This window comes from Periplaneta americana, chromosome 10, assembly GCF_040183065.1.
Source record: "Periplaneta americana isolate PAMFEO1 chromosome 10, P.americana_PAMFEO1_priV1, whole genome shotgun sequence".
NCBI classification, from domain to species: domain Eukaryota; kingdom Metazoa; phylum Arthropoda; class Insecta; order Blattodea; family Blattidae; genus Periplaneta; species Periplaneta americana.
This window is the reverse complement of record NC_091126.1, coordinates 54,305,520-54,317,878: the sequence shown is the minus strand read 5'-3', so window position 1 is coordinate 54,317,878 and position 12,359 is coordinate 54,305,520. Positions and strand designations below refer to the sequence as shown.

Sequence of the window (12,359 nt, the reverse complement as noted above, 5' to 3'; positions counted from 1 at the left end):
CTGTTCACAGACAAGGTTCTTTCAGGTGTCATAAATAAATGACAGAATTCAAGGAAATTCATCATAAATATGTTCATTGAATCCTTAAAATCAACTGCCCTCAGTTGGGTTTGAAGCCACGAATCTCTCATATCCAGTGGCAAGTATGCTGACCAATATGTAGGTCACTGGAAACGATCTCAATTATTTAGAGTAGAGAATCAGTTTACGGGTTGAGAACCAGACTTTTTTCATGGGGGGAGGCTTGAAGTCTTACACTGCAGCCTGAGACTTACTACGTTTATCACTCCTATTGTAGGGATGATTGTTGAAGTTTGTAGGACTACATTCCTGTATAATGATTTACTATTTGGTATCATTTATTGATTTAGCTTACACAACATTAATTTCTGACGAAATCCGCTTTTAACATCCCTTTATCCCCTTGAGAGTTTACAACCACCTCAGAATAATGTCATCTATGTGGCAGTGAATGGTGCTGCATCTGAGAACCTGTCTTGATTTTATTTTACAATTGGATCATTTTCGTTCCTGTGACTGAAAATTATGCCCCTCTGGACTAATGCATATCGGACTAAAGGTTCATCATTGAGGGCCAATTATAATCTTGAAACGAGAGTTTATTGGTAAGGTAAATTATAAAATAAAACGAGCATTTTGTTGTTAATAAATGTATTCGTGTCTTAGAAATTCACCCTTTACAATGTATTACCCTAATTATAACATATTAATATTTATTTTTGTGATAAATTGACCCACTATTATTGGCAATGAAACAAGTTCACGTTTTTTTTTTTTTTCGTATTTTTTTTTAATTTGGTGCAGTACTTGAAAGGATTGTTTGTTCTTAGAGATGTCTTTATTAACAGTATATAATCAGTTCTAATTTAAAAAGAAGTTGGTGGTAATTGGGAACTGATGTTGGGTTTGTACGGTGTTAATCGTGGTAATGGTGATAGTTATTATAATGATTATCCTGTTTTATTTTAGACTAGGAACTAATGAGAGCAGAGTGTATGATGCAATACATTTTTGTTTTGAATAAGCAAGTAGAAGTAATTGCCTTTACTGAAGAAATAGATTTTACTGTTCGGTAGTATATTTTAGTGGCTGTTATGCATGACTTTTTATGTGTTAGGCTTCTTTAGAAATTTAATGGCTGCACTGTTTCTGCAAATGGAGCTTTGTACTATCTGAAAGTACTTGTCTACCTACATCACGTTCTTAGTTTAGTTAAATTTGCTGTATTAAGCATTCACTGTTGATACAATTTCTTCTTCTTCTTCTTCTTCTTCTTCTTCTTCTTCTTCTTCTTCTTCTTCTTCTTCTTCTTCTTCTTCAATACCAAAAAGAGAAGAGAATTCAGAACTATTCAGTCTTGCCCCACACAATATTATGTCCTGTTGTCTCTATCTCATTTTGGATCTTCCACAATTTTATGTCGTCCTTAAGATATATCTAAATGTAAGGTAATATTGGGTAGTTGATCATCTCTCATTATGCCAGTATGCTGAGGCCATTTTCACTGACATTTCTGTATGTTCTACTTCGTATTACTGTATATGTTTAACTTAGTTTTTATTGAATGTTTTTATTTCTTTAATGATCTAAATCAGTGGTCAGCACTCGCTGAAATGAGTAAAGGGTAAGGAGTGTAGTGTAATATACACCATCATGCAGAAAGGAGAGGCAGAAAGCATATCTGCCAGCAACTACGGATGCATGTCGGTGCATCTCTTATCTGTGGGTAAGAGATGCAAGCCTGAGTGTGCACTGTGCTGATGACCGCTGATCTAAATTTATGTATTGTAGAAGCAGTCTTGATAATAGTTTGAGGAGTTTGCAGTTGAAAAAAAAACAATACCCATAAATATTAAGGATATTCAATCAAATAAAAATGTTATAACAATAGATCCAGAATTAAAGCTTGCAGTTGTAGGCTGCACACTTTTTTATTTAAAATCCAAGTTTTACTCCTGTATTCTGAGTAGTATTTTTATTTTATTTAACAGTGTTTTCAACTACAGAGGTTATTCAACATCAAAATTCAACGTGAGTGAGAGGTGACAGATAAATTTTATCAGGTGCCCTCTTTCAGAGACAGGGTTATTTTAAGTGCTATTAAACTATGACATGTCTATCCCAGCTTTACTTTTCTGCAGGAGAAAATCATGCTAAAAAGATATTGCACTTCAAATCCATTGTCCTCAGCTGTGTTTGAACCTGCAATCCTCAGAATGTCGGATCTCCATATTTTACAGATTTTTCATGTGAATTTTAAAGAAGTCTTAATTTTGAGCTAGTTAACATGTGTTTAAATTCCGTTTTATAATTTTAATGACTTTGTTATAAGTCTGTACTTTGATATGGGATAATGAAATGATGTATTTCGTAACTTCTATTCAAATTCCAACCTTACCTGCTCGTGGCACAACTTGTTTTAACAAACGAGGATATTGATTCACAGCGGAATAAACATTGTATCATAGATGAAGTAGCAGGTACCATTTCTGCCTAGAATCTATAAGAGACAGCCCTTCTCTTAAATTAGCTCAGTGGAAAATCAGTAACCTCTCCTGAAGACAAACCATGAAACAATACTCTATAATAAAATTGAATAATTTAATAAAATGTTATTAGTTTTATATATAATAAAGATCTGTTCTATGTGAATTCACATAGATAAACGTCTAAGTTACATATTCACAAATACCTACAACATAGATCACAGTAATTTCCTAGAAGTGTTCCTGAAATCATTGTGCAGAGAAATCGATTTATGATAAACTTTTGGCTAAATGTTATAGTTTCGTAAATATTTGTACATACTTGAAACAACATGATATGTAATTTGTGTGTGGAACTGCATTAAAAAACCCCCACTTTGCAGATTTGATGATCTGATTAAAAAACCCCACTTTGCAGATGTGATGATCTGGAGTATTGTTTCTATTATATAGCATTTTAGGTCTATATAAGTTACTCCACTTTCTTAAAGACAACTCCTTGAGATTATTTTAATAAGAGCTAAAATGACCCTGACTTATATTTTGATGACATATATTTAACCTCTATATGAAAATCTCGGGTAAACAAATTTTGTGTTCACTACAAAACTAACACTTTGAAGCATCTAGTATCAAAACCGCCCAAGTTACTGAAGGAAAATTTTTTACTATCAAGCAAAAACCTCCAGAGACGAACCAGTGATAATTAAAAAATTTGTTTCTTTATTGTTACATAATTAATTGTTGTATATTTAGTTTCCCTTCATACGTAAAATCTATTTCGTAGTTTATATACTTTTTTTATTTGTTTTTAATTTTTACTTGGCCGGTTTTGTTTCAATTTTATACAATTTTACTGTTTTTTATTTATACATTTTCTGAAAACGGCTAAATCAGTCATCGCACTTTTTAACTATGTCTGAATTGTGTTTAATTGAGGCTCAGTAATCTCAGAGAATTTTTGTATGAATCAATAATTAGAAGATCATAAAGTGATTTTGCTTTCACATGCGTGTGATGTGTAATCACCCATTGAATACCTTACACAAACCATGTTAAATCATGGATAGACGAAGTCAGTTCTGTGTGGAACACTCGTTATTTTATCATAGTGCTGATTGGCATACGTTGATTCATTACTGAGATATTGTGATACAGAATGAGTACTTGTATTCAATAGGTAGGCAGAATATATAACTTTATACTTATCTAACTCTTAATTTAGTTATAATGTTGGCCTCCTTTTAGGGCCTTTGAAGGTTAATTACGGTATATGTTCAACCTTTGTGATTTTTTCCTTCGTTTCATGCTAGAGGCGTCTTTGATGTCAAAGGACGTTCCACAAAGACATTAACTGTCTCAGTCTAGATGGTGACCTGCAGAGACATACGTTCATAAAGCAGAACTTGCTAGAGCAAGGATCAGTGTGCTGGTAATTTTGTCTGGCTCAGGTTCTTTTACATGCCATGAATGTATGGTACAGAACATACTGTTAACGTCCCTTGCAAATGAAGCCGAAGTAAGGGTTTTTATCATACATTTAGAATCATACTCTGTCTCTTTAACCCAGCTTCAGATACAATGGAAAGCATGGCAAACATTAGACAACCATAGACGATTTTCTGGTACCCTTATCACTTCGTCAATATTAAAAAGAAGTGGATTTACATTGCTGTACAATAAGATGGGAACATCTATTTTTATAATGTGGAAGTAATTTTCCTTTTTATCTCATTTTCTCAAGTTTTGAGATTTCCTGTTCTTTTCAAATGTGTGGATGTTGCTTCGTAATCATATATGTGGGTAGTGTCCTATAAATCAACAAGAATTGATATACACAATTGCATTTAGTACACACGAGAAGGCAGAATGTATTTAAGGAGAGAGTGAAATTGAGATTTTAGAATAGTAGTTGTACTACACATTGAAATATTTAGGAATTAATATTTTATTTTTATTGAAGTGTACAAAACCTTTCATAGTAGTACACCAAAAATTCCATTGGAAAGAGCTAATAATTTAGTTTTTATCCATGGTTTCAAATGGTAACTGTTCTTAAGATATGGGAGTTTCAGTTCCCTCCCCCCCCCCCCCACTATCACTTCAGTTTTGATTTAATGGATTATACCAAAAATATTATATTGTTTAGTTTTCTATTCAGTATTTAAGCTATGTAGTTTACTTTTTTTTTCTGGTTTTTAATATATTTATTTCAATTTCAGGTGATTGGCGCATGTGCTGCTAGTAGGTTTGGAGGGAAAGCTGTCCTCCTGTTTGCTGTGTTCCTATGGTCAGTTTCAACTTCCGTCACCCCACTTCTAGCAACATCTGTGCCTGCACTTATCTTTTGCAGAGTGTTGTTGGGGTTAGGTGAGGGTCTTGGTAAGTCAGATAATAAAATATTTCTATCTTTATTGAAGGTGTCTTTGAACATAGTGAGTCACATTGCCAGTATGTATTAGCTGCTTAAGCTAAAACTTTGCAGTTCAGTGCGGTTATTTAGGTACATCTTCTCTTGAGTACCCTATAGTTCTTTCCTTTAAAGTGTGTACAGTTGAAGACTTTATGTACAGCTTTTCTGCAAAATATAAAAGAGAACAGAACTGATACTAGACTAAAAGTTAATGCAGAAATCCCATGTTTTGATGAAGAGATGGTGAACGACATTGGTTTCCACTGGAAGAATTTTCGAAGTTGTAGTGAAGAGAGCTGATATTTTAGTGCAATAAATTCTTCAGTCGTATAAAATTATAGCATAACAGCTATATGTGTTCTTTTGTCATATTCAAAGTAAACTGAAAGAGTTCCAAGACTATTCCATGGTCATATTTTGGGAAATATAGTATAGGTCTGTATATAACTGCGTGAAATAAGACCCATAGTCATATGAACTTTTTTACCTGAAACTGCTTCAAAAGTTATGATCTTTCTTCATGGACCACCCTGCGCATGGACCACCCCTTAATTTCATGGGGCTATTTGAGATATTTTAAAGAAACAAGTTTAATACAATTTTGCTATTTTGTGCTTCCTTTTCCAGGTAAAAATTATTTTATATGAAATATTTCATAGTGTGTTTTGGGAAAGCCATTGATTTAATTCCCAATATGCTCAGTCAGTTTAAGAAAGCAGTGTATTATGATGATAAATGATTGAAAGAATTTCAGTTTTGTCCTTCAACTGTGCAAAAATATTTTATATAAAACAATTTTTATCTCGAAAAGGAAGAAAAACTGAGTAAAACTTCTTTGTTTGAAATATCTCAAAGAATAGTTTCCTGAAATTAATGACATTACTTATGGTTCATCTGTATATACACATATATTTTTTTACTAATGAAGTAAAAAGCAGGGTAGGAACTGAGAAGCAACTAATCTACAGGGTGAGTCAGGAGGAAAGAGACATGTTGTGAAGAGTAATAATATTGGTGATTCTGGACAAAAAGGTTTATATGAACATATGCCCTGTTTTTAACATACAGCTGTTTGAAAATCACGGGCGTCAGTCTCATGTCCTTCATCAGCACTCAAATGGGAACTCAACCAAAACGACGTTATGTTGTAGTGTAGTAGAATCAATGAAACGTATCCTGGGTGTTGGGTCGGTCGTGGTGGAGTCATTTCTTGGTCACATGTTACCCGACCTTACTCCATTGGATTACTGTGTGTGGGGTTGTCTTAAGATCAAAGTCTACAAGCGCAAAGTGGGAACAAGGGAGGAACCTTTTGCTCGCATTTTACATGCTTGTGCCCCCCAAGTAAAAGTATGTCCGAATCAGCTCAGATCAGCAACACAGCAGCTGTCTACAAGAGCTGCAAAGTGAATTGAAGTTGACGGTGGACTTTTTGAACATGTTCTGTAAAGAAAAGTACACAGCTAAACAGAACATAAGGAACAATGTTGTACTTTACTATCACCTGCACTTTTCTTGTTCCTCATTGTTTCCATTAGTTTTCTCCGAAACCGTCAAGAACAGGACATATGTTCATACACATTTTTTGTTCAGAGTCACCAATATTATCACCCCTCAAACCATGTACCTTTCCTCCTGACTCACTCTGTATATGGTTCAGGATATACTACAGTAACTTAGTAGGAAAATTTCGTCGAAAAACAGCACTGTAAAACAAAGGATATACATATTTTAATTTATATAAGGTAAGCAACATCATCTTTTCAGTTTTAGTCATGGTGTCTTGCCTTTTTTTGGTGGTGGTCTTTTTTCTTAGGGTGTAGTGGAGAATTTTTTTTTTGTGTATCCTAGTCTTGTCCGTTCCGTTGATGTGCTGTAGCCAATCTGTTCTGTACTGATTAATGTACCAGCAGTTTGTTATTGGTGTAATTTTGAGCTTTCTGCAATATCTGAATTTCTCCTGCAGTCTTGCAATGTGTAGGCTGTGATTTTTCTGAGAAAAACTTCTCGATTTAAGTGACTCACTGTGATTCCTGTTTCCTAATTCACCATGCTTCATTACCATAGATGAGTATTGGTCTTCCCCATAATTTTGTAAGCTTTAATTCTGGTGTGCCTTTAGACCACTGACAACCAACTGGCTGCTCGCCAGGTATTGAGCAAGGACAGTGTGGACTCAATGCGAGCAGAGCAGTGGACGTGTATAGTTTGTCCTTGGTAGCAGGATGTCTCATAGATCGGTGCCTGTTTGTCATGGAAAGAAACCTGTTAAAGCCTCCGTCTTCGACACCAACTTACAATTTCAATTTTGAATGGAAAGCGATATACTTCTTCATGGAATGTAGCAAAGTTCTATGTAGATTTTTCGAATTATTGGAAGAGATAAATTTGTTCCTGGAAATGAGTGAGGAACCTGTTGCAGAGCTCGAAAATATTAACTGGAAATGTGATCTTGCATTCACAGCTGATGTAACTGAACATTTAAACGTTTTAAATGAATCACTTCAAGAAAAAAACAAATTGATCACAGATATGTTCTAAAGTATTCAAGCTTTGAAAAATATGCTGTCATTATGGGAACGCCAACTGCCCAATGGTGATCCCAGTCATTTTCTCAGGTTGGAACGTGTGGTCTAGGACTCTGATTTCTTAGAGATGGGCTGTTATGTTGAACATCTCCAGTTGCTTTCTCGTGAGTTTGAAGCCAGATTTCAAGATCTGAGTAACCTAAAAATGGATTTTGATCTATTTGCTACACCGTTTGGCATGAATATTGATGATACTACCAAAGATGTTCAACTGGAACTAATCAACTTGAAATGTGGCATTGAGTTGGCTGATAGTTACAAGAACAGACGTAGTTTGCTAGACTTTTACAGCCGATTTCCTAAGTCAAGATTCCCACGTCTTCATAGGTGTGCTGCATCTTTGAATTCAATGTTTGGTTCGACCTATGTATGTGAATCTTTATTTTCAGCTATGAAACTTAATAAAGGCCCTGAAAGAGCCAACCTCAGTGACCATAACTTAAAGTGTGCATTAAGGGTTCAGAGTTGTTTCATTATGTCCAAATATAGTTCATATCATAGAAACCAAAAGATGTCAAAAAGCAAGATCGTTTACCGAGTAAACCTAAAAGTATCAGACTCTTAATTGAGTTAGGTATCCATTGTACAATTTATATAATTTTAATTTGAAATCATCTTTCCAGTATTATCGTTGTATTTGTCAATATGTTTTTGTTTACATTTTTTCAACATACTCAGAGTATGAAATATGTAGGAATTTCATTTGTCAAATATTTATCTTTTAACTTTCACTAACAATGTCTTATTTCGTTCTTGTATAACTAGACTTAAGAAAGATGTTGCAAGTATATGCTAAAAATTAAGTTGTATTTAGTTATATTGGTACAATGTATTATTTGTATTTCTATAATATAGGCTATTTGCATTTAGTTGTTTAGACTATAATTTAGTGCTGGCACAAATGGAATAATGAAAAGTGTTTATCAAAGCACATGATGTATTCTTCTTTAATATCCAATCATCTATAGTCTAATGGTAAATGCAACTACAGATTACAGCCAAGCAGGACACCATTGTGTTATGTTCCTGCCAAAACAGATGCTGCACTATTAGTACCGTGTGCACAGAAGTAACATGGCGTGCTTGCGAGTTGGTTGACGGTGCTTTAGACTCTCCTAACAAGCAATATTCCACAGTCAGTTCTCACTGAGATATCATGGCTGCAATCTGTTTGTGAATAGGGGCACATTGCCACAACAAATGAAAGAGGTTTAATAATTACAGTACACTAATATTTTTTACAAAATATCGGCAACTTGGGTTTACATGTGTAATTAGTAGAACAGCAGCCTAAAATGTTCACCATTCTTCTCAAGATATGCCCTAGATCAGGGATTCTCAACCTTTTTGAAGATTGTTAGCACCGCCCACATGTAATAGTAAGTGAGCGAGCACCATGAAATGGAATAGATTTAATAGGGCTATATGAGTGCATAAATAAATAGAATAAATACATACATTTTTGAAACAATTACTTGAGTAATGATATCCTTGAACTTGAATGCTACTCACAATTTCAGTGATGTCCAAGGAGAAGTCGTGCATAGCTACATGTAAACAGTCCTGCAGATATGAATTAGTTAATTGTGATCGTGCTTTGTTCTTGAGGAATTTCGTAAGTAAGAAAGCTTTTTTTTTCCCCTAGGTAGGTTGTCTCAAATACAGCCAGACATTTGAAAAAAACACTCCGCAATATTCGGAGTCTTTTTGTATCTTCTGCTCCCAAAAGACTATGATTTCTCCTTTTTAAACAAATATTTCAGAGCTGAAAAGGACTGGAGCTCTATCAATTCAAATTACAGCCATATCATTCTCTAGAATACCCTTGATTTCTCTGTTTAAGTCCACACTGAGTTGAAAGGGATTATGCACCATGAAATACGAGAAGCCCTATCAGGTTGCCAACATATTATAATGATTGGATAGAAACACTGTTTATCCAGCGGGTTCCGCATACTGTGGATAGATGGCAGGACTGTGACACATTTTCAAATTGCACACCACTTCGATGGGCCACATTAATGCATGATGTGTATCTGTCAAGAGTTGTGTCGTGTACTAGGGTGAGTGTATGTTAAGTGTTCGTGTAAGTATAGTGTAGGGTAGGGAATGGGTGAGGATGATGATGGTGAAGAAGGGAGACGGGGAAACCCAGTGCCAGCATATAGCCTACTCCTCTCGAATAGGACCAAGGAAGCCGCCAGGCTTAACGTCCCCATCCAACGGACGAATCACGATCAACAGTGACATATGCCTTCCCGTCATATGCACTGCAGAGAGATTTGGGATTTAACCCAGGCATATTGGTGCACCTACTTTGTTGAGCAGATTGCCGAGTTACATTGCTCTTGTGTTTTGTCATATCACAATGTTGTTGCACATTAAATCGCTTTCCTGACGTTACTTTAATTTTACATTTTACAGAAAAGGATTGTTCCATCAGTACTGAAATATTCCTCACCAAACTTTTGAATGTAACTTCTTACTTTTACACTTTCACACTTAGTTTGTGGCATGTTGATGTTCACTGCCCTACTGTAACTGTAATACTAAAGAATTAAAATTCTTATTTCTACTGAAATGTGAAGGGCAAGGGCATGGAGCAAACCTGCACCTGCACCAGAGGCATCCCTGCACACTTGTCTAGACAGGTGACAATAGGCTATATGGTACTTCATTGTTTCCTACAAGGCCACATTCCATTGACCGTCAAACCAAAATATCACTTGGTAATTCACTTGTTCTCAGTATTGGTAATTCTCAGCAGAATATAGACATTTTAAAATACCGAACATATTTCAACGTATTAGAATATAAGATCACATTCGCAGAAATAATCTTAATATGACTTTAAAACATAAAAATATGCACAATATGACCAATATTGAGAAAATCCTAAATATACAATATATGATACATAAAACATCTCTAAAAGTAATCATAAGCATGTAATTCAACATTATGACTGAAATGAAAGCCAGGAAAAAAATGTGAAATGTTATAAACATCCGAACCCTATTTATAAGTCCCAGAAATGAAGCAGTGTACATGATCAGAGGATGAGCGACCTGATTCACAAGAGAAGTTGAGGTAATGAAATTAGTTTTGTTTTGTTATACGTCTGATCATACGCACTCCTTTCTGGGATTTATAAAGTATCTGTGTGACAGAACTTTTTTCTAAGATTGTATATATCTGTGTGGGTACAAATTGTCCTCATTCAGAATATCATGGACGAGATTGTGATGTGCTCGTAGTCTTCAGTCTCATGTGTGCCCAATATATCGTCCTCATTCATCATTGCTAGAATTCTTACCTCTAACTGAAGTGTTTGGCATTCTGCTGTACGACCTGGATCTTGGATTGATGAGGCAGTTACCATACTTGTTTCCCACATGCGTCTGTCTAGCTGTTGAAACATATAGCGATTAGGATGATGGAGTGGAGAATATTTTACCTTGTAGAGTTCTTTGGCGACAATAGGGACACCCAGGATATGATGCATGTCACAGTACTCTGCTAAATAGTACGTTTTAATCATACATTGTAACACTAAAATGAACTGCACACCACAGTCGTAGATACTTTAAATATTACCACCAATTTGGCGATCCTCATTCTTCCTGATATATATGTTTTTACATTGGTTAATAGTAGATATCGATGGCTAAGAAGTGTTACCTTGTACATATAAATTTGCAGGTGAATAATAAAACTGTTTTAAAAATTAATTTTTGTCAAAATAGATAAATGTTTATATATTTTTCTGCTTTGCAAGATCTTCTACGCGAGAACAAAATATTAGTTAACTGTCCAGTTTTATGTAGCTAATCTAAATAATAATGTAGTTAAACTAAATGATCTTTTTTTGTAGATACGAGGTATCACTTCTTAGCGCTCGATATGCTTGTTATAATTCCTGCAGTGCCAGTTCCTAAAATTTGACCACCAGATACCGTCTGCATTCATGTTACTTGAATAATTACTCTGAATAACACGAAAGTGATCCAAGAAATTGTAGGGCTTCTTTCGGGATATATACTGTACAGTAATATTTAGGTGATAGAGATTTTTTAAACTACGTTAGTTACTTCCCCCATTTGACTGGGCTGAAAATTGTGAGAGAGGGTAGATTCCTGTCCTAGTTTCACATACCTTCATCCACTTTATCTTAGTCCATTTTTATTGGACGTCATTTTTCATACACCCTTATGTGGGGAGTATAGCATGACAGTCACAGTAGCCTACTACTTATTTATTTGCTAGTCTGTTTTAACGTGACCCTGTGAATAATTGTTGTATGTATGCTAGTATGTGTATGAAAGGAAGTATTTGCAGGTCTGGTTTATTGATTATTTTGACTTTTTCTTCACTTTAATCTTAATTTGAATTAAAGCAAAGGATTAAAATTTGTGTTTTTATTTATATGCCATTTTTTTTGCGGATGCTGTTTTATTTTGTTTTATTGCTTACATTCTATATGATGTGAGGTTTAACTCTTATCACCATTCCCCTCTGCACGACTTTGAATGTTTGCATTCTTTGTATATAATTCCTTACTACTCATTCAGGAAGAACAATTTAAATACCGGCATAAAAGATAATTTTTATTGAAGTCTGTGGAATTAATTTTAGGAAGGAGGTATGTAATTTAACATTATAATACTGGCCTTACGTTTTAGTAAATTTCTTTTAGTTCCCTATTTGCGTGTTTTTCGAACATGTATATTTTTTTTGTAATTGATTTTAAAGAGACTGAAAATAAGACTAAAATTCTTATTCTAAATAAGATAGGAGCAATTAGATTGTTTTTAATAATACCTTTAAATATGAGAACTATTTAAAAATCTG

The 12,359-nt window shown here is 34.5% G+C and overlaps 1 protein-coding gene across 1 annotated transcript in view; it reads left to right on the top strand.

The window, feature by feature from the left end:
- LOC138707696 (sialin-like) overlaps positions 1-12,359 on the top strand; it is a 42,449-nt gene that overhangs the window by 4,662 nt on the left and 25,428 nt on the right. The window contains exon 2 of the mRNA XM_069837507.1: positions 4,730-4,889. Within this exon, the coding sequence (XP_069693608.1) occupies positions 4,730-4,889 (160 nt within the window). The remainder of the gene's footprint in view (positions 1-4,729; positions 4,890-12,359) is intronic.